The following is a 23,816-nucleotide window of genomic DNA, read 5'->3' on the forward strand; positions in this document are numbered from 1 at the left end:
TTGTAGTAATAAAAGTAACTTAAGCAACAGTTTTAGCTGGAGTCTGTCACTGTAAATTATGATTAAACGCTCTATACTTCCTTAAAACCATAGTGCGTTCTGTCAGTGTGTTGTGTTCAAAATAAATTGAATTATAAGAAATAGAAATGATGCAAAAAAAAAGAGTAATCAAAAAAGTACTCAGCTAGGATTGCACTCAACTAGAGCTGTTAAAATTTTATTGAGACTACTAACTCCAGACACTCACTTTCTTCTACAGGGTACAGATTGTTTCTAAACTAATACTGCTGTACTCCTAAGAGTATTTTACCGAAGAGTTTACTCATTGTGGGGGGTTAGGGGAGGAATGTATTTGTCATGTGTTCTTTTTGAGTGTTCAGCTATAGTGTAATTAGATTACTCCGGAACGATATTCCCGCTAATATGAGAGAATTGTTTAGACTTTCTTAAAGCATTTCATAATCATTTAGATTTATTAAAGATTTGCCTAGAAATTCCTGATGTCAAGTTTTAACAAAGAGTACAAGCCTAAATTATCTTCCTTTGCTGGTCACTGTCTTCACTTTTGAAAAGGATAAAAATTTACAGCTCATTCTCATGTGTTTTTCCAATCAGTAGCACCGTCTGAACCTCTTGCCAGTGTACTTTTCTTGGTTTCCAAAAAAGAACTTTAACCTAGTTCCACAGGCCTTGACAAAAGTCTTTTTTTTTTTTTTGAGCTTCAGATGCAGTTTTCCTTACGCTACCTTTCAGTCAGTCACTTCGCTGCCCTCAGAGCAGTTGTTACATCAGCCAGTGGGATAAGCAGGTTCCATGCCCTCCCCAATAAAAAGGGAATTCTTGCCATTCTTTCCACAGAATAATAGCTTAAGTCCATTCTTAAACTGTATCCTAAATATATTATTAGAGAGTCACTGTACTTATATTGTGGAAAAAAATCATGCTTCTTTTGCACATACCTGAGGGATGATAAATACCATTTCATTGCTATAGTAGATCAAAGGCAATGAACCTTTTTTTGTTTGTTTGGTTTCATTTGGGGTTTTTATACAGCTACCATGTTTGGGGCTTTTTATTTAACCCATCAGACTTGTTCTTTTTGAGCTTTCTTAATTGTCTAGCACACCAGTTTTTCAAGTATGTTCTCTTATTCTTAATAATCTCCTTTATTTTGTTTTTAACTCTATGATTGCTTAGTCTTTTTAGACCCTTTTTGAATGACAGCATGCAGTTGCTCCAAGCCTTGGAGTGTCTTGTCTTTAAATGTGTCAAGTCTTCTGCAGACCTTTATTTTTTTAGCTGCCCCTTTTAGTTTTTTGAGTAGCTCTTACATTTCATATCCTCTGTATTAAATGAGTTACTTTTGTTTTTGAAGGACTAGTAAATCCAGATGGGTTACAAAGTGTCTTGTATGGTAACATTTTGAACCTGATCATTCATACTGGTTGGGATCAAGGTGTAAGTACTGTCTTCTGACTAGCTTCTTCAAATCTAAAATAATTACCCTTGGAATTTCATTTATTAAGGTATTTACCAACCTATGTGGAATTATTGAAATCTTCCTGTATTTTCTGGGATTTCTACTTTCACAGCCTTCCAATATCCTCCAGCATGTTACCTTCACCATTTTAGTCAAGTATTCTGGGATACAATCTTTATACTTTTTGCCTCCTTATTGTAGCATCTCATGAGGTTCTTGATTCAATTCTTATCCCAGAGACTTTTCATCTTGTTCTTCTTGTCCACAAGAGTAGTGTGTGTTTGAGCATCCAGGCAAAATTATTTCTTGTGCAGAAATATGTATGTGTATCTGTAATCATGTTTTTCCTCTCCAGTTAGGTGTATGGTTTTCCTTGGGCTGTGCATACATTGCTTTAGAAGGCTATGAAGGTGCTGCCAAAGCATTTCAGCGCTGTGTGACATTGGAACCAGATGTACGTATTTTTCAACAAACGATTCACATGGCTTATCTAAAAGCAACAAGGATGTTTTCATTATAAACAAGCAAGGCAATAATGAAAAACTTGTTTAAACATTAGCCCTTCAAATAGATTAAACTTGTGCATGAGGATGTATTTTTGTCATGAGGCACCGTAAAAATACTTGCCCAATACTTAACTTCGTCCAAGTATATATGTGCGTGAATGTTAAAATATGTTTGAGCAGAAATTCCTTTATGCTTGCATACATTGCTAAAAAGAGAAGAGGGAATGAATAGACTGTGAAGAGTGCTGAAAAGAGATAAAACAAAAAATAAAATAAAATACTTAGTCCTCTAAGTAATCAAATTTTCCTGAAGGCAAAAAAGAATAAAAAGTGATTGTCTATGTCAGGTGAATTTGTAACTGTATAGGTCACAGAGAGAATGGAGCTTATTAGCCAGGTTTTCAGGATGCAGGGAGCAAGCATGTACAGTGTTGCCATTTGAGTGTGACTGTGGCCTGAGGTAGCAGAATGGCCATCAGAATTACCTCTCGGGAATGAACCGGCAATACTTTTGTCGAAAATCCTGACTACCAGCATATTGCTCACATGCCACCTCCTTCATAGAAACTATATTCGTTCTTTTCTTTTGAGGACTGAGCAATGAAACATGACAGAGTATTCTTTTTTTCCTTTATTGCGGCTTCAAGTTTACAGCAGTGAAAGGCAATGGGCAGGAATCATCTTTGTACATGCCTCTGCTGGTTTTACCAGAGGAAGGACTGTAATCCCGTAATCCTTTTCAGCTACAATAGTTGATAAACATGCTAGAACTAACACTGATAGTTTTGCCTGAGTTGCATTAGGGGATATTCAGATGATTTTTTTCCGTTAAGAGTGGTGCAGGTAAGTAGCTTTCAGCTAGTGAGAAGTGATGAGCTGCTGGGAGCACCGACCTCACTGATCATCTCAGCTAGATTCTGAAGAGAGTGCCTGTTTACAGTTTAAACCGAAGAGCTGACTTGGTGTATTCCAACCACAAGGCAGTTAATTGGTATTTATGTACCTGATTGCTGCTGTAGTCAGTAATATTTATGTATTTCAATTTTAATATAATTGCTATTTTAGTATAATATATTGGCTGCTTGTAGAAAATATGCATTAATGTGTATGATTAGTGAAAGATTTCACAGTTGTTTATTTTACATATTATCATCAATAAGCCTTAGTAACTTTTTTTTGTACTTCTTTTATCATTACAGAATGCTGAGGCCTGGAACAATTTATCAACTGCTTATATCAGATTAAAACAGAAGTAAGTACTGTAAATGGATTAGAAGATACTGCTTACAAAATAAGTAATTGGGATTTCCTTTTATGCCATGAGATTTTATTCTTATAATGTGATTACCTCGTACTTTGTAATTCTTATCCCTTCAATTCTCATTCCCAGGTTGGATCATTGATAATCTATTTCATTTTACAGGAACTGGAGCTTCATAAGCTTTAGAAAAGTACCTCTCACCCTACACTTCTTTTCTTGTTAAAAGTCTTTATGACGTAATAAGTACAACCAGCGCAAAATAGTAATATTAAAGTTGGGAGCTAATTTGACTGCAAAGTTAAAAAGATACATCCATTTCAGGCAAACTTATTGTCGTGGTTTAAACCAATCCACACAGGTCGTCCACTCACTCCCCCCCTTCTTGCCCTCCCCCTGCTTCTGGAGAGACGGAGAGGAGAATCAAAAAGAATGCAACTCCCACGGGTTGAGATAAGAACAGTTTAGTAACTAAGGTATAACACAAATCACTACTGCTACCACCAATGATAATAATGCTAAAGGAAATAACAAGAGGAAAGAATACAACACCTCAACACCAGCCGACCAATAACTCGCCCCACTCCCCCCAGCCGAGCACCGACCGATACCTCGTCCAACCCTGTAGTCCCTCTACCCCCTTCCGGGTCACTCTAAGTTACATCCTGGGCATGACGTGCTGTGGTATGGAATACCTCTTTGGTCAGTTTGGGTCAGGTGTCCTGTCTCTGCTTCCTCCCGGCCTCCCCTCCTCCCTGGCAGAGCATGAGGCTCAGAAAGTCCTTGGCCAGACCAAACATTCGAGCAGCAACTGAAAACATCGGCGTTATCACCACTGTTCCAAGGCCAAAAGATCAAAACACAGCACTGTACTAGCTCCTAAGAAGGAGAAAAATGACTGCTGCTGCTCAAAACCAGGACACTTATGTATTCAGGCCTATGTTAATTCATACTACATTAATCTCAGTAGATTTAAGGGGAAAACACTCTTGTGATTTAACATGCTAAATACATACAGAACTTGTGGCCTGTTTGTTGTGGTATCAAAAGCCGTAAAGGGGGCATGTTTCTGACCTCTCTTCCACAGGAATACCAAGGGAGAGGAATATGTGTACAGGAAATCTTAAGTCAGTATTACATGCAGATAGCCAAGTGTGGCCTGTATTTGCTGTGGAATAGCAACTTCCTTGGTTATTTTTAGAGTCGCTTATAGATAGAATCATAAAATCATAGAATAGTTAGGGTTGGAAAGGACCTTAAGATCATCTAGTTCCAACCCCCCTGCCATGGGCAGGGACACCTCACACTAAACCATGTCACCCAAGGCTCTGTCCAGACTGGCCTTGAACACCGCCAGGGATGGAGCATTCACAACTTCCCTGGGCAACCCATTCCAGTGCCTCACCACCCTCACATTAAAGAACTTCCTCCTTATATCCAATCTAAACTTCCCCTGTTTAAGTTTGAACCCGTTACCCGTTGTCCTATCACTACAGTCCTTAACGAAGAGTCCCTCCCTAGCATCCTTATAGCCCCACTTCAGATACTGGAAGGCTGCTATGAGGTCTCCACGCAGCTTTCTCTTCTCCAGGCTGAACAGCCCCAACTTTCTCAGCCTCTCTTCATACAGGAGGTGCTCCAGTCCCCTGATCATCCTAGTGGCCCTTCTCTGGACTTGTTCCAACAGTTCCATGTCCTTTTTATGTTGAGGACACCAGAACTGCACACAATACTCCAGGTGAGGTCTCACAAGAGCAGAGTAGAGGGGCAGGATCACCTCCTTTGACCTGCTGGTCACACTGCTTTTGATGCAGCCCAGGATACGGTTGGCTTTCTGGGCTGTGAGCGCACACTGAAGCTGGCTCATGTTCATTTTCTCATTGACCAACACTCCCACCTCCTTCTCCACAGGGCTGCTCTGAATCTCATCTCTGCCCAACCTGTAGCTATGGCTGGGATTGCTGTAACCCAGGTGTAGGACCTTGCACTTGTCATGGTTGAACTTCATAAGGTTGGCATCAGCCCACCTCACAAGCGTGTCAAGGTCCCTCTGGATGGCATCCCTTCCCTCCAGGGTAACAACCGAACCACACAGCTTGGTGTCATCAGCAAACTTGCTGAGGGCGCACTCAATCCCACTGTCCATGTCACCAACAAAGATGTTGAACGAGACCGGTCCCAACACCGATCCCTGAGGGACACCACTCGTTACCGGTCTCCAGCCAGACATTGAGCCATTGACCACAACTCTTTGCGTGCGGCCATCCAGCCAGTTCTTTATCCACCGAGTGGTCCATCCATCAAATTGATGTCTCTCCAATTTAGAGACAAGGATGTCGTGCGGGGCAGTGTCAAACCCTTTGCACAAGTCCAGGTAGATGACATCAACTGCTTCACCCTTATCCATCAATTCTGTAGCCCCATCATAGAAGGCCACCAAATTGGTCAGGCAGTATTTCCCCTTAGTGAAGCCATGCTGGCTGTCACCAAGCACCTTGTTGTTTTTCATGTGCCTTAGCATGCCTTCCAGGAGAACCTGCTCCAAGATTTTTAGTTTAACCCATTCTCAAAACAAGGGATATCTGTAGTAGTTCTTTTCAGCATGACTTATTGCAGAGGGCAGACTGAGTGGTGGTGAAAGTGTAAATTCTTATTTTTCAAGACTTCTAGGAAAAAGAAAAAATAAAATTGGGGTAGAATTGAAAAAAAAAAAACCCCACAAAAAAAAAAGTATTAAATTGAACAGTTTTCTTTTACTCTCTCTATCAAAATCAGACTTTAGTCCAGCCAGTCTTCTAAATCAGTCCCATGCAAGGATTGTCCATTTGGTTAAGGCTTAGTGGATTCTCATACAATAAATAGAAAATGTTAAGTCTTTTTGAAAAGTATATCCAAACAACTTGCTGGCACCCAAATAAAAGGGGGTTTCTTGTTTTTCTTTGGGGGTGTTTCTTTTGGTTTTTTTTTTTTTTTTTTTAAGAATCCACAGGTTTTGTGTATTCTGAATTTCCTCCAGAGAAATTAATTGTGATGAAAATTTACCAGAAAAACTTCTCTGGGTGCCAGGAAGCCTTTGAGATCTGGATCTCCTATTTCTCAGAACAAACTGGGACTGGCCCTCTGTCCTTTGCGTAAAATCCTGGTTTCTAAGACAGGGTCATGCACTGGTAGTGCCTGCTGTTTCCTGTTTAGATATGAAATGGTTTAACTGTTGCCCTGGTTAAGGATAATCCATTATTATATGATTCATTAAATACATAGGGTGTTTGTTTTGAGAACCTGGAGGACTTTATTAGTGTAGCAAGTGATTTGAAGAGTACAATTTCCATCCCTCAGGTGTCTTGTCTGCGTTTCAGAGTTCCATCTGATTGACATCTGCTCTCCTGATAACTTCTTAACTTTTTTGAGACGATGGGGTAGATCATACAGGCTAATCCTGCAGATGTTGAAGAGCAGTTTCAGATACGGTTTCTCAAGGTGATTGGGGTACATCAGTCAGCCAGAGCATCTTCCAGCCTATCAGAGAGTTGTGGCAGATCCCAGCTTCCACTGTAGCAATATCCACAGAGGAAGGAGCAAGTCTCTGTTCTTTTCTAGTATAAGCTATCAAAGTCAATGTTCGAAATCCCGCGCTAAGACTGTTAACAGTGGAGGAGACCTAACTGTTAGTACATTCACTTGGCAATATCATGTATATCAGAGGAAAACAGGGAGTGAACACGGAAAGATCCTGCCTATGCCAAATTACCTTGTTTTCTTCAAAAATTTTGTTCTGTTGGTCAGGTCTCTTCATATGTATTTGGTGACTCTTTTAATACTATATGCTTAGATTTGTAGTTATTTACATTTTTCCCTGACCCAGTTGTTCCAAACTTTTACTGGCCTTATCCATTGGCCGGATATTCCCTTCTCCTGACCGGGATATTTACACTCTTCTGGATCCTGTTTTTGAAACTCAAGCAACAATTTCTTTGAGCTGTCTTACTTTAGACAGCACTTTTAGCAACTTACTCAAGCAATAGAGCAAGTGAACTGCAAATTTTGAAACAAGCCATCTTTTTATGATCTTTATTAAGAAGAGACTTATTGTAATACCTCCCCAAAGAAGATTTTTACTGGCTTGGGAAAACTCTGTTTCAAGTTTTCATTTAAAGGAATTTATTTCTTTGTATTTGTTCTACATATCATGACTCCCCAGCTGAGAGTAAGCTTGTCTCTTAAAGTCCCAAGAACCATATAATTCTGATTCTCTAGCAAAGCTGTTTTTATAGTTTCCAATTTGTTCAAACTTCTGGCAGTATGTTTAAAGCTTTAAGCAGTAGGCACCCAGACCTTAGCAACACATGCTTCATATTGCATTAAGATTTCTTACTTTTATGTCTCCTTTCCAGCAGCTTTGGTTGTATGTTGCATAGGAGGTCATACCTCTGTAAACTGCAGGTTCGTGGCTTTCAGCCCATACTCTTGTTTTGGCCAATTGGTCTTAGGTTCCTTACCAGAGAATTCCGTTACCTCTCTCCTTGAGTAAGGGAATGCTAGAGTTGCCTGCAGTGGATCCATGTGGAAAAATAAAGATGCTTCCAGACCTGACAGTGAGTTTATAGGAATTATGCTGCCCACCTTTATTCCACAACCCTCCCTCCTGCCGCAGTAAGATGATACACTGGACATCACATTTGATGAAGGACCCTAGTAGGGTTTGGGACCACTCTGACATATTCGTACTGAGCAGCGCAGCATCAGGAAACAGAGTGAAAGTAATGCTTCCAGCTGGCATAAGAAAAGAAACAAGGTTGAAACTGATGGGATTCTGTGCAGTGGGTGTGCACCACGTGCCAACGCGTGAAATAAATCACAAAAAGATATTAAGTAACCTCCCTTTGTGTGATTGTATTAGTCAGTATTACTCTGCATCTGTGGTGAACTCAGTGATTTTTTTTAATGTGTGTTACAACTGCAGCATGAATAAGCTTGTTTTCTCCTCATTCCAGTTAAAAATTCGGAAAGCAAATACTGACATAGATGGCGCAATTGTAATGATCTTTTTTACAAATGTAATTGTGACTTTTTACAAGGACTTTTTACAAGGGCATGTACCGCAGGACAAGAGGGAATGGCTTTAAGCTAAATGAAGGTAGATTTAGGTTAGACATTAGGAAGAAGTTCTTTACTGTGACACTTGTGAGACACTGGAACACGTTGCCCAGTGGTAGCCCCATCCCTGGCAGTGTTCAAGGCTAGGTTGGATGGGGCTTTGAGCTTGGTCTAGGGGGAGGTCTCTCTACCCGTGGCAGGAAGGCTGGAACTGGATGGTCTTGAAGGTCCCTTCCAAACCAGACCATTCTATGACTCTATGAATTAACAGTATTGAAAATTATAAACAATAACTTTTACATGACACTGTTTTCTAAATCTGCTTTTTTAATAAGCAGCTTTTTACTTGATACAGTGGCAGATAATTATAGTTTAGAAATCTTCTATACTTAGTCTTTAATATAGAATCTTCTATTCTTTTTTATTATTGATTAGAATCAAAGCATTTCGAACCCTTCAAGAAGCTCTCAAGTGCAACTATGAGCACTGGCAAATATGGGAGAACTATCTTCTCACCAGTACAGATGTTGGAGAGTTCTCAGAAGCAATTAAAGCTTATCACCGGCTCATGGACTTAAGAGAAAAGTACAAGGATACACAGGTGGGGAAATTTTCATGTGAAGGCATCCTATATGTTCATTAATTTTTCTCGTGAGACAGAGAGTTCTGCTGATAAAGGTATCAGTAATCATAGTATGCATGCCAGTGAACTTATGTAAGCAACCCATTTAAATGTTTGAGATCTGAACCGTAAGGCTAAGTATTAAAAATGGACAAAAAGAAAAACCTTTGCATCCAGATTTGCCTCAGACTTTGTGGAAGGCCAAATATGAGCCTTGAGGCTTAAGATCTATTCTTAAATCAAACATAATGCAAAAGCCCATCTGTCCATAGTGTTCCTGCATATCTTAGTGTCAGAAATAATATAAATTATTTAAAGAAAGGTAAGATTTTCCCATGCATTTGAAATTTCCACAAATGAAGCTTTGAAAGTGAATTGTTTCATTAGATTGAACGAACAGATAAAATAATTACGGTTGTGGAAATGTCTCATTTGTTCTTGGGGAGCAGGGTAGTTAAAAACTTTTTTCAGATTACTTTTTAATGAAATCGTACTTGAGCGCAATACTCATTCTACTATTAAACCAACCATGCGCAGGATTAACATTATGTAGAAATAAAATCCTTTCAGTTTGATATGGCTCAACATTAAAAGCTCTCGAACTGTCTTTGCACTAAAATGTTTCTGTGGAAAATAGTCTTATATATGGTAAAGATTAGCATGTTTGGCAGCTATGGTATTGTGGCACTGGTTGGTCCTGTGTGTCTACTGCATTATTTTACTTAGATTGACAACTGATCAGGAATAGAACTTTCTACATGTATTTGTCCATTTTTTGAGATGACACAGAATCCTATTAGTGTGTTTTACTAATAATTAGTGTTGTGTAACTCTTCTTATACAACTTCTGTCATTTTTACAGAAGTGTATATATGCTATGGATCCTAACTTACATGGTTTTTTTAATCCCGATTTTAACTTTAGCATCTGATATGTAAAGTGCTTTATGGATTTCATCATAACTTCTAATACACTTTCCTCAATTACAAGGATTTTACTAGTCAGCCAAGAAAAAATTCAGAGTCTAATTAAAGAGCTTCAGAAAGGCTCTAATCGATAATTGTACAAGGAAGAGTATTCCCTTAGCAAAAGAAAAACAAAACCACATAAAAGTAAAAGCTTCTGCTGAGATTGTTTGCAAAGCTCACCATTAATTTCTGAGCCTCTCCCATTTGCCATCTGGTCTGTTTTAAGTAGAGGTGCTCTATAACCCTCTTGTGCAATTGTATTTAACAAAATAAAATAATGGAATATATGTGGAAGCATATACCTCTGTTTCCATGCTAACATAATATGGTCTTCTCTCAAGTTATCACTAGTAGTTGTAGTTGTCATAGATTTTAATTGATAGACTACTAAGCTAGATGACATAGTGGTGAGAAAGAAGGTCAGAATTTAAAAATACAGAAAAATAAATATGCACAGGACTGGAGGAAACAAGTTGAGTCATTGATTACAGTTCCTTGTGAAAACAAAGCTGATCACCTACTACTTTTAATATCATCATCATTGTGAAATACTCTGTGAAACTGAATGCATCAAGTAAGAGTGTGCAATTTAATATATAATTTGAAATGTCCATGCTTGTATGTGGACATCAGATTTTGTTTTATTTGAGCATAGTATGAAGTTATATTCACAAATCGCTAATTTCTTATAGTAACAGTAAGGCAATCATATATTCATCTGTGATTTCTGGTAAGCCATTGCTGTCTCTTTGTACCAGGCTTCTGAGTACAGAATGCCGCTTTGGGAGATTTCTAAGCTATTCTGGTTATTTAATGATGTCATCCTTGTGCCAAAGGTTCAGGATATCATGAGGCTTGAAGATACGTACGTATAGATTCTGCAGGCAAAATTGAACAAGGAAAAGCTGAAGGGCTCTTTATAAATAGGCAACAATGCAATAAAAGATTACAGCAAAGAGCATACTTTCAAAAGTCTCAGTTTCCTAGTATTCCCCATAAATGTTATAAGCATTCTTTCTTTCCCTCCATCCTGGTTCTTAAAGTTCTTCAAATTTCCATATTCTTTTAATGTTCATGAACCCTAGAGAAATTATACCTTGAAAACCTTTAATACAGATTTATGTAATTAAAAAAATGAAAGCTCACTAAATTCTCTCTAGTTTCAGCTAGTAGATCAGTCACTAAAAAGGACCCAAGGAGAAAGCCCTACCTGTTGTAATCATCACTTTAACTTCTGAATTAGTATGAGGTGATAAATATACCTGAAAAATTTCATACTACTTTGCACCACATGCATGCTTGTCGAGACAAGCAATGATTTTTTACTTGGAAAGTTGCAGTTCTGTAAACAATAAACTTATTTTGTGAATGGAAAAGCTGTTTTGCTACATGGCTTTCAGAAACCAGATCTTTGTCCTGTGCTGCAAAAAACATTAAATCGAAAGTATGGACAAATCACTCTTCTCTGCAGTTCTGTGTTCTTGAGAATCTAGCAAAGGTTTTTGTTACCCTTTCTATCAACTATCCGTGTTTTAGCTGTCCATATTGCCAGACTGTTTCTAATAAAAGGCTTCAAGAGCATGTTCCAAGGGAATTTTGTGGAGTGAGGTAAGGGATTACTAATTTATGGAGCTCTTCTTTTAAGAAGCTTCGTAATGACAATTGCCTTATTATAAAGCTTTAATTTGGGAGGAACATAGGGAAAGCTCATAAACTGCAGATAATGTCATTTTGGATCTGGTATCTGAGGGTTCTCTTCTTACTTGAACATTGTCAAGTGTGATTAGTAGTAGTGAAGGTTTTAAAATGTTTTCACCACTGGAATTTTCATATGAAAATAGCTATTTGGAGAACAGTTGTGGAATGAGATTAACTGATAGACATCACAGCATTTAAAAATGATTTGGTTTGTTTCTGAGGTTTTGTCCCGTGGTTTCTTTTGCTGAGCTTTTAGTCAACACACGTTATTCACAAAAGTGAAGGAGGAGGAGAAAAGCAGATTGTGTGATATCATACTAAACACAAACTCAGCACAGTGGTCATATGAAGCCTGGTTCAGTAGAAGAGGCATTTAAAAAATGCTTGTGTGGGATCCTGGGCAACAGAGCATTGCTGTAGTAGTTTAGTATGTATGGCAGTTTAAAATCTCACAAAGATAGAAATTAAAGTTTAACACTTAAGACAACTGGCTAAATGGAAAGTTCTTGTTACACTGCTAATACTTTTTGATGATCAGCATAATACACTTGCAGCTTGAAATAGCTTTATTTAACAACTAGGCATATCTAAAGTAGCATTAACGATTCATTACTGTTTAATGGACCCTTTAATCCAGGCCTTCACACTAGTTTTATTTTAACTCTTGTAGTGTTAAAGCTTACATGATGAATTACAAAAACGGAGATAGATTATAAAGATGAAAGTGTAAACCAAGCCTGAACTCTGTGGGAATATGGGTAATTTTTCAGCTGCTAAATCCTCCTGTCTGAGGAAACATTTATTTTTATTTTTTTTCCATGTGCAAACGAAATATCATTGTCTTTAAAACTCTTTGTAACTGTACATGATATTCATATGAACTAAGTTTCTGGACCTGAGTAACAATTTTGTTAAACTGTGAAATTGATTGAGACGTCATACAATCCGCAGAACCAGTTCTAGTTCCTTTTCAAAGGAGAACACAGTTTAATGCTGCTTTTTGTACCTCTTCTATGTTTCTTACTACAATGCTGTACTAATGGAAGCATCAGTACTTGCTCATGTTTTTCTAGCAAATCCTTATAGAAGACCTGATTGGTTTAATCATAGGGTTTAGTTTCTTAGATTCCAAATCACAAATGTAATATGAATTTTGGAACTTTTGGACTATTAATAGTTGATCATGTTTTCTATTATCTTAAGTGAAAATCTGAACTTTTTAACAGAAAGAACAGCCAGTTTGTTGTATCATTTTACAATTTGGGGAGAGCTATTGAGCTGATGTTCAGATGCTACTATGATTTCATACTTGAAACAACTTTTCTTCTATAGAATGACTGAAAAGATACCAGGGAGATGCACATTTTTTTCACTTTTTATGTTACATAGATTTATTTCATAACATCACCAGCCATTTTTATTTATTTGGGTTTTGCCAAAGGTTTCCTATATCTGATAAAACTCAGTACTTAATTACTGGGATGTATTTTAATTGAGTCATTGTACAGAAGAAAATTGCTTTAGGAAAATGACATCACAAATATTAAACTGCGTATGTTTTTATTTTAATATACTTTGATACTATCATAATTTTTGCATTACTTTCTGTCAGTAAACCATGTCTTTATTTAGGAGGGTGCAGTGCTGCCCTGCTTTTACTAGAGTAGTGATATACCTGTGTGGTTTGGGCTACTCACACATCATATTGAAAACAGGTTTTATTACTGTCTTGATACTACTATTGCTATTAATGTGATTACATTGTAAATATTAATATCACATGTAGAAAAATGCTGAAACATTAAAGTTGCCAAATTGTAGCCTCATGAGTTAGGAACTACAGCATGAAGGTGTTTTTACACTCTTTGCTGGCCTATCTTAACTGCAAGCCTTATAACAATTCTGTTTTGTTCCTATGTTGTTTCTTCTACAGTTTCTGCATCTCATGCACCACACAGAACAGGTAGCTGTCACTTAAGAAGTCACAGCTTTTCAGGGAATTATTTTCTTCTAATTTGCCATATGATCCAACATCTTAATTTACATTTGCTGTCTCATCTTACTGAGAAGGAGCTGAGGCATGGCAAAACTGATTTTAAGTGTTCATTCTGGGATACAAAGACTCAGGTCTTTTCCAGGGACACTTGGTATTTTATAGGATTTCTTACTTGCAAAGCTCAGCTTCCATTGAGTTCACCATCAGCTACACATGCTCAGCATTTCTGCAGGTCAGATAGTATATTTTGTAGCCAGTGACTCAGGAAGCATGGCTGTTGAATGGGTGCTTGTAAAGTTTGATTAAACTGACTCGACTAGTAATTCAGCACAGACTTTCCCAAGGTGGTATTCAGGTGCCTCCCAGTTTCCATTTCATCCACTATGTCTTTCGGTTTCTACACGTAGTTAGAGGTCTTGTAAACAACAGTCTTTCATTACCTGAAATTATCTGGTTCAGCCTGTTTACTGATCTTTTTATAACTGTATTATCAAGTGAAAATATCTTTAGGATACTGCCCCAATTTCCTATTCTGTTCTTTTTCATATTCCATTCTAACATGTCATGGTAACCCAAATTTTTGTTTTAGCTGTTTGGCCTCTTCATAAACTTTAAAATCTTAAAGGTGAGGTTTAAATTAATTGAATTACACCCCTAATAATGTATTTCTTAATAAATACTGTATTTGTCATATGGTACTATATTTGTATTTTACTGAATCATTTACAGACATGAAATATTACAGATATTATATATACTGATGGTCATTTGAGTTAAAATAAAACCAAACAAAACTTTCCTGTTGCCTTTTTTTATTATCATTATTTTCCTTTTTTTCTTCTGAAGGTGCTGGCTATTCTGGTCAGAGCAGTAGTGGATGATATGGCAGACCGCGCTGGAGAAGTAGCCAGTGGATTAAAGGGGAAATTGCAAGAGCTCTTTGGCAGAGTGACTTCACGAGTGACAAATGATGGGGAGATTTGGAGACTTTATGCCCGACTTTATGGAAATGGACAGAATGATAGTGGTGAAGATATTGAAAAGGTAAATGTGTTGTGAGGTGTATGTTTTTATGGATACACACTTATGGTACAAACCTTCTGTTGGCTAACGAACTAGGGCTATAGTAAGACGTGGTCTTGTTCCAGACATGTTTTGGTTTTAGTTTTTCTTTAAGCTTATTTTCTGCTTTTCAGGTTACTACAGCACACATTTTTGTTATCTGACAGGAGCAAGATGTTTTACATCAGGTTTTATGGCTTTTAGAAAAATCTTTCTCTTTTATCATTGTTTTGTTTTAAAACATCCTATGACAGCATATATGCATTGTCTTGGATTTGTATTCTGAAAATTTTCTTGGCAGCAATCTAATGTTTATATTTAATAGTGGTGCTCATTATTTTTTAAATCAGAATCTGTGATACTAAAAACAAGTTATTTCAGTTCCTGGAAAGAGTGAATCTTAATAGCATGATCCAGTAGCATCGTATGCCATCTATATTCTTCTTTGCAATCACCAAGAAAAAAATGCATTTAGTTAGAATTCCCAGAGTAAAAGTACTTTGTTCTTACTTAGTTTAAAATTGAAGTAAAGTATGCTATTTAATTCCTAATCTGTGGAACCATTGGTTTCTCTTTATCCATCTTTTGTTTTGCTACATTAACTTCCATCTCTTGTTCCTATCACTTCCTAGGTAATCAAGTTGACTGCATTTCCAAAATAATCACTCTGTGCTCCTTAAAGTGCTTACTTTGTTTTATGCTGCAGTGTGCTTTGCATTTGATATAAAATTTCCAAAATTCAAATAGTCTTGCACACTGCAAAAAATACTTACGGCTTATCAGATCTTCACTGAAGCTGACAATATACAAGGTCAGCATTCAGTATGTTTCCTAATGTCCTAGGCAAAAATGTCAATCTGGAGGACTGCTTGTCACTTGATGGTAAGCATCTCAGGCAGATGGTTGGGCCTACAAATTGTATGTCTGTGGAGTTAAACTTAAAATTTTTAGGGCCTTGCTCATTGCTTTCATCTTTATGCTCTGCCCTGTGAAATGCCTTGTTTAGTCATTGACAGTGTCTATTATACCTCCAATTCCTCTCTTTCTTCCTTCCCTATTTTTCTTTACTGCTGGACAATAAAAGGGATTTGGCCTATTAAGAATTCAGAAATACAGACACTGCAATATCCTGTAATATATCCTCAAATTCTTACTCAGACATGCAAAGTAACAGAGGTCCTGTCTATACTATAAATGTAATAGTTTCAGAATCTGGTTACATCACAGTATTTTTTACTAACCCAGTTAAAAACATGTTTTTAATTTGTAGAGGAGACAGGACTTTGTCTGTGTTTTCCTAATCAGACTGCTTATGGGGCACGCTTACTGCCTAGCTTGCCCTGCAAAATGGAATGACGTTTATAAATACTTAAGATATGCTTACATGTGTATCCCAATATCCTGGTATGACAAATAGGTATAGATCATGAAAGTGTAAAATTGCCTGCGGCCACAGCGTATTAATTTACGGTGTAAAAGTTAATTTGCAATAAGTTAGATAATCACTGGTGGCTTTTCTGATATTATAAATTAAAAACTTTAAGAACAGTATTTATTTGCTTCACTGCCACGAGCACCATCATGTGTCAGTCAGATATTAAGTGGATATAACTATCCGTAGAAAACTTCCAGATGTATCATTGCAGTTTTCCACCCATGGTCATTATGCAAAAGGCCAGTGAATTCTGAAAGGACATTGTTTCATAGAATGAATCACAGAATAGTTTGGATTGGAAGGAACCTTAAAGATCATCTAGTTGCAACCCCCTGCCATGCACTGGTTCGCCTTCCACTACACCAGGTTATTTTTTACTCTATTTTGTCATTGTAAGACAGAGAGATGGCAACAGATCTATCACAGTGTCATGTACGCCCTTACAAAGGTAGGGTTTTACTTTTATTCCATAACGTAGTACCTTATTTAGTGCAAATTTAATTATATTTAACTTTTTTTTTTTTCCTAGAATTGCATTTGAAAGAACAACCTTTTATGTCTGGCTATTGTAAAAGGTGGATTGATTGCTGGGATTTTTTGTCTTTCTGTTCTGCCGTATCTGATGCCAGGAATTACTAGCATATACAGTTACAATTCATAACAGTGCTTTGTAAATTGCATTAGACAGGGTTAACAAGTTAGGAGTGTAAAACTATTGAAGTATTGGGTTTGGAGGCTTGATTTAGTTTCTTTTCTTTAGCTTTGTATATATTTACTTTTACAGTTTTATATATCTGACCTGCCACCTCATTCAATACTTCCTTCTTTCCTATCCTGAATGCAGTCCTGTTCACCCCTTTCCCACCGAGGAATCTTTCCAACATTCAGTTTTTCCTGCTGATCCATACCCAGGCTAGGAAACCCTTCTGTTACTTGAACTTTCCCCAGCTCATAATTGTTTCCTTCCAGGATAAATGCAGGTTCCAGAAGTGCAAACAAACAACCCACTAGATTTTGAATTCTTTCACCTCTCTGCCATCTGTCAGCAAACCCCCCTGAGTTTGCTGCAATGACTCAAGACACATGCAGACTGAAATCAGACTGCTGTAAAAACTGTTGTTCCTTCTCTTGGAAGTTCTTGCCTCTGCTGGCCAGAACTACAACCAATTATAACATAGGTTATTAGGAAAAAAATTAATTTGCTCTGCTTTGACTTAATGCACCTCTACTGTAATTTACAGTAGCATGAGCAGTTCAATCACCTATGCTATAGTGTGATTTAAACTCCAGTGGAGGAGTGAAGTTAGGAGCTTCTGGGGTGACGACCCCCAGATTTAATCTTTGCTCAGCAATCAGAAGCCTTTATTGTGCTCATGTACCTGTACTGCACTGAAAGGTTTTTATTCCTTTAATGTAATATTTAAATTCTTTTAAAAGGTAATTAAAGAGTTGTCATTGAACGAATCCGTGTAACTTCTGGCATGTATTTGTTTCATATTTCTGATGCTCTAAAAAGAAAACAAAACTCAAAAGCAAAAATTAATTTCTTCTGCTTTTTTTCTTCCCCCTTCCATATTGCTTGCATTTATTTTTCTTGTTCACACTGAGAACCAGAGCTGTATGGCAGCTAATAGCTGTGTCTGTAAAATACATTATTCACCAAGAATATATATACAGAAAGAACGCTTTGATGTATTCAGTTATAATTTTTTAGGTGCAAAATTGGTGTTCAAAGTGTGAGTACAAGTATTTTTCCATTTTTCATGCGCATTTAATTATGATGACTTGGCAAACATGGGTCACATCCATCAGTCTAGACAGATTTTTGGGAGATAAAAATTAGACACATGTTACTTTATATGCCTCTCATACTTGGGATGCAGTATTCGTGAAGAACATCTGTGTTACAGCTGGTGATTACTGTTGCAGAGAAGGACAGTACTCCAACTCAAGGAAATCAAGCATACTAAAGATACATTCATTTTCTGGATTGAGCATTAATTTCATGGACACTTAAAACTAAATTAATTTCATAGTTTGCTTTCTTACATACTGACCATTTTTTCTCCTCCTTGCAGTCACTGCAGTATCTCACTAAGGCGCATAAATGTGAAGTTCAGTCAAGTGATTGGGAGAAGGATGTATCTTCTTTTAAGGAAGTGGTGAAAGGAGCCATAGAGATTGCACATGGTATGTTCTACCTGAAAAGAATTTTTTTATTCCTGAAGAGTGTATCAAATATTTATTAAGCTTTGTAGCAAAATAATAATATACTTTACACATTAAATTTATTCCTACTATTGGGAGTCCTCTAACAGAGAAAATGTAAAAATATACTTAGAATGAGGCAGAAATTCTGTTGGGTGAGTCAGTAAATGTATGCCTGGTAAACATGATCCAGTAATTTCATGGTCCAGTGTCGTGGTTTAAACCGATCCACACAGCTTGTCCACTCACCTCCCCCCCGACCCTCCCCACTCCCGGAGGGATGGGGAAGGAGAATCAGGAGAATGTAACTCCCACAGGTTGAGATAAGAACAGCCCAGTAACTAAGGTATAACACAAATCACTACTGCTACCACCAATGATAATATTGACAAGAGAAAATAACAAGAGAATACGATACCACCGCCGAATGAGTTCGATCCCCCCAATGAGAGAGAGCGTCCTTCCGGGTAACTCCCAGTTACCTCCCTGGGCATGACATGCTGTGGTATGGAATACCTCTTTGGCTAGCTTGGGTCAGGTGTCCTGTCTCTGCTTCCTCCCGGCCTCCCCTTGTCCCCAGTAGAGCATAAGACTCACAGAGTCCTTGGCCAACTTAACAACAATTAAAAACAATCGGTGTTACCAGCTCTCTGCCCAGGCTGGAAGTCAAAACACAGAGCTTACACCAGTCACTAAGAAGGAGCAAAACAGCTCCTGGTAAACCCAGGACATCCAGCGATTTCTTAATGCAAGTGAAAATGCATCTGTGGTTCACTGCAGTCCTCAAATCATCACGTAAGTTTGATTGACTGTGCCAGTCAGGAGATGGACAAAACTTAGACTTGCTAAGACTATTCACTGTGCTGTGATATTTATGTTTAAGAAGGATACAAATACCTGTTGGGCTTAGAGTTATCTTGTCAACGTTGCTTGGCATTCTGTCTCTTTTTGTTTCTTCTGAGGGATATTGCATTAAAAACTTGAAGATGGAAGGTATTAAGTTTTATAGTTAAATGTTGATGTATATAAACTACTGCTATGGAGGTAATGCTTTTTTCTGGGGTGGGGTGTGTGTCCTGTGTTTGGATTCTAGTGGCTATAAAATGCAGCAAGAACAAGTCTAATCATCAGGAAGCTTTACAGATACTTTCTTCAGCTCGGCTCAACTTACGTGGCTTGTCAGCCAAAGCAAAGGTAAGAATCTTTGAAAGGTAGGAGGTTGTGTTTGAAAGCTAGGAATCTTTGTTCTTTTGCCATAAACCATTTCTACGTTTTGAATCAATTGTAGATCAGATAATACCTGCCTGTCCCAATGTATCATCAGATGGACATTCACCTTCATTCTGTTAAGGATTCCAGTTTTAAGTAGATTTTTATTTCCCTTCTTCCTGCTAGGCTTTGATTGAAATAAATCTGTTTGTCTAAAAGATAGCATTGACATTTTAGAGTAAGTTAGAATTTTACTTAAAATAAAGGGCAAACAGTTTTGAATGTTTGGAAGAAATCAGTCATTTCAAGTATCTTAAGTATTTCCAAATATCATTCTTGTGTGACTAGTCATGTGGGAAGCAGGGCAGGCTCAGAAAGAATGGATATAAACCTGCGGAAAAGACCAAAACATATCAGAACTACTTTGCGTCACTTGAAGTGTTTTAAAAACAATTATTTATTGAAAGACTTAAGATTTCAGAAACAATAAAGGAACCGTGAAAATTTCAATGAGGTTTTCATGGTGGATACCCTTCCAGTTCAGATACTAATTTGTTGGAAAATGTCATCATTTGAATCATATGTTTGGTTTTTGGAGTCGTGCCTTCATAGCTAGACACCCAAAGAGCTGAGTCTATTTCTGCACCTCTATTATCCTGGTTTTACCTTTCATCTTACAACATGAGATACAGCCATTGTTTAACTGAACACTGATCTGAAATACATTTTCATTCAAAATACGCTTAATGTCTTAAAGTATTCTTCCTGGCTGTGTGTGGGGTTTAGTAAATGTGAATTACAGAGCAAAAGTTTTATAACATGTGTGCTTGTGTTACAAAGTGTTGATCCATCATCAGTGTGCTAAACTTGGCTCACTCACTTTTAAGTCCTATAATTTTGAGAATAAAAGCCTAAGAAAGTTTTATTAGCAGACACAAGCTGGCTCTGTAACTGCGCTTTTAGATACTGGCATGCCAAAGTCTTTGGAATGTGGTGAAAAAACATCATAACATGTATGTTTTGTTGTGATTCACAGAATGGTTGTAAAAAAAAGTGTGTATAGTGTGACTGTAGAGAAAACAAAACTACTTGATATGAATTATATAAATACAAGTACAGGTGGTTTATATTATGCAAGATCATGCAGTATCTGAAATATTAAGAATAGGTGAGTAATAAATTTTATTATTAGTTCCTGAAGGCACTAATTAAATGGGCATCTATATTACTGACAGATCATGGTGCCTCCAAGTTTTATGACACTTCTGAGAAAACTGACGTTGGAGATAAAGCTGTTGGTATAACCTCACTGTTTGTGCATATTTTCCAAGATGCCATCTTATTTTTAATATGAAGTCATATTGAATTTCCAAAGTCTTGTGGTTTAAAAACTCAGTCATCTTCTGTGAGATCCTATGCACAAACAGTTCAGCACTGTTTATGCCTGTCCAAACGTGACTGCAGCATCTTCTTTTGTTGCCAATTAAGTCAGTATTAGTGTGGAGTCGGTTTGGGTATTTTTCCTGTTTTCTTTTAAAAGAAAAAAACCACTAAAAAATGGGCTAGGAGCAGATTCAGTAGCTACGATTTCATAAGGAATAAAGGAACAGTGAAAGAAACTTTTAGAAGATGAGGTTTCAAAATTTTGAAGTCAGGATACGCAATTGCAACAAAACAGTAGTTTTTCTACAATGTTGCTTCTTAGACTTCTTGCCTGTCCTGGGATCTCCACCTCCAACATTCCAGCTGCTGTGTTGTGCTAGACCTATGATGCACCCACAGTCTGCTGAAAGCTGCAACTCAAAAATGTGTTGTTAATGGGCTTCTTTCTGTATGGAGCCTTCTGGGCAGTTGCATTCTCTGTTAAATAGCGTAGTGGGCTCTCTTCTGCTCCTTGTGCCCATGCATCATTTGGATCTGACAGGTGGGGTCTCTGAAAAGGAGAAAGGTCATGGAGCTGTGTCATTAATGCATGAAATGTGGGTACTGTTGTGGAGAAACATGAGGCACAAAGAATAATGGTGCATGAAACTTCCCCAGGCTGTATGTAGTTGACTAGATCTCTTGAACTGGGGGGTGGGGGGGGACGGGGGGACACGACACGAACGAGGGGAGGGGGAAGGGAATAAAAAATTCTGTCATCCTGATTTATTTAAGCTGTCTTAGCCAGAAAGAAACAAACTTTTCTGTCACATTCTCAGTGTGAGGTTTTGGGGCTGAAAGTCAGAAAAGTTTCTCTGCCACTTGTAGCAAGAATACATGCCTATTTTTGTTTAAGATGTTCCTTTGTTCAGTGACAGCACTCTTCTGAGGCACATTGAAGACCTTGGTTCAGGCCTTATAAGTAAATTCTTGTTTATATATGTATCTGTAGTGTCCCATTATGTTTTGATGATATAATGATGTACAGATGTATTATAGAGCAACTTTTGTTTTCTTAGTTTGTTTCTGTCTCTAAATGTATGCTTTTTCTTTATGTCAAATGAAGTGTTAATCACTCTCCCGTTACATAATAAAGGGGAAACGTGTTTGGGGGATGTGTTCCCCCCATATTTCTCTGAGTTGGTACTTCACACAACCTCCATGTTACTTGAGTCAAATGAGAGGTCCTGGCCTTGCAATAGCAACATGTTCCAGTGCAGCATGCACAAAGCTCCAGTCTGAGCTTGCCTATCTCAAGGCTTTAGAAAAGTCATTTAGCATTCCTCTCCCTTGGTTTCCCTGTAAACATGTGAAAATTAAGATTGTTCGTGAGTTAGCTGCTTTGTGTTCCTGTTATTGTCTTTAGGTCTTTAAGAACAAACTATTCTTATTACTCTGTAGTGTTTTGTTTGCTCTTGTATAACTTAATTAAACACAGATTAATATGTCCACCCACGTACGTCTTCACATCTAATGTTAAAAAATATTTATTAGAGGTTTTGGAGAAAATGATGCAACAGAACATGACACTGGGAAAAATGGCCATTAAAACTCACTAATTTATCAGAGGTGGGTTTGTAAACTGCAGTGACAGTATGGAGATGCTCTTCTAATTTGAGTTTCATAGTAAACTCCTTTACTTTCAATGGCATCAGGAGTCAGCACAGGCAGTCAGGTCAGAGCAGAAACCTACCATCTACAGGAGGAGGATTTGGCCCTTTTTGCAAAATTCCAGGTGTGTGGCACAGACCTCAGGTCTATATATGCGTGTGTGTGTGTGTATGTGTGTGTGTGTGTATGTGTGTGAGTGAATATATATATATATGTATATATTTGCTGCTTATTAGCCACAAAATGGCCTTTTCTTTAAAAAGAGAGAGATAAGTGCCGTCATGGGTACCAAAATACAAATGAGTGATAGTGGTGATGTATTTCCTGTATTCTGTCTCTGTGCTGAAACAGAGAAGCTGTATGTATATATTAAAATAATGTCTTTCTTTTTGTCATGCAGCAACTTTTTGTAGATGTAACAAGTAATGAAGTTCACAGTGAGATAGCTGATGAGGTGACAACTATGGACAACATGATTGCTGAGCTTCAGGAACTGAGCAACCAGCTGAGAGACCAGTGCTGACATATGGACCAGATTTTGTGACAGGAAGATGATAATGACACGTTCCTTTTGCCACAGTTTTAATAACAATTCTTATGCAACAATACTCTCAATAAACATTTTTCTCTACAGTGCTGCTCTTGTGGTCAGCTTTGAGTTCAGGCTGCTTTTTAAGATTTTTACCTGCTCTCACTGTCTTGCGAAGTCGCACGTTTTGGATCCTCAGGCTGGGAACAGAGTTATTTGTATGTACAGAGTGATTACTGAGGGTTAGTTCTGCCTGAGTGCATCACACCCGGGTGCCAGACCTCTGCGGACACCCCACCTATGCTGCAGGTGGGGGAGCAGGAGAGACACCAGGGAAGGTGCAGAGGTAGGAGCTGGGCCTGTCACACTCCCCAGAGAGGTGCACAACCAATCAGAGGGTGCAGCTGTCTGCTGCTGGCCAATCAGAGGAGCTGTAAGGCTGACCTGTCAGTAGTGAGAAGCTGAGGTGAGGGCAAGCTGCCATGGTGGGGAGTGCAGTTGGGACCGGGAGGCTGCAGGCTGGGCCAGGGCCTGAGGAGGCTCACTAGGTTGTCAGGGACTTTCGATGTTCATCAGTGTTAATTGCTTCAGAGCAGTAGGAGTGGCGTCCTGAGAGTAAGAATTTCATCTTCTGTTATTCTTGTAATACAGTTGAAGTAGCAGGATGCTTGCTGCATTAGGATTTGCAACCAGTTATTTAAAGGAGTATTAATCAAAA

At 37.9% G+C, this 23,816-nt stretch overlaps 1 protein-coding gene across 2 annotated transcripts in view; it reads left to right on the forward strand.

Annotated features, from left to right (window-relative positions):
- The window catches only part of TTC27 (tetratricopeptide repeat domain 27), a 117,266-nt gene extending 94,064 nt beyond the window's left edge, over positions 1-23,202 (forward strand). The window contains exons 14-20 of one of the 2 annotated variants that reach the window (XM_065679914.1): positions 1,836-1,934; positions 3,186-3,238; positions 8,774-8,939; positions 14,469-14,666; positions 18,198-18,309; positions 19,421-19,521; positions 22,970-23,202. In XM_065679914.1, the coding sequence (XP_065535986.1) occupies positions 1,836-1,934; positions 3,186-3,238; positions 8,774-8,939; positions 14,469-14,666; positions 18,198-18,309; positions 19,421-19,521; positions 22,970-23,092 (852 nt within the window). In that variant the 3' untranslated portion in view covers positions 23,093-23,202. The remainder of the gene's footprint in view (positions 1-1,835; positions 1,935-3,185; positions 3,239-8,773; positions 8,940-14,468; positions 14,667-18,197; positions 18,310-19,420; positions 19,522-22,969) is intronic. The other variant, XM_065679915.1, reaches the window with a different exon arrangement.
- The last annotated feature ends 614 nt before the right edge of the window (positions 23,203-23,816 follow it).

Source organism: Lathamus discolor, chromosome 5 (genome assembly GCF_037157495.1).
Source record: "Lathamus discolor isolate bLatDis1 chromosome 5, bLatDis1.hap1, whole genome shotgun sequence".
Lineage (NCBI taxonomy): Eukaryota > Metazoa > Chordata > Aves > Psittaciformes > Psittacidae > Lathamus > Lathamus discolor.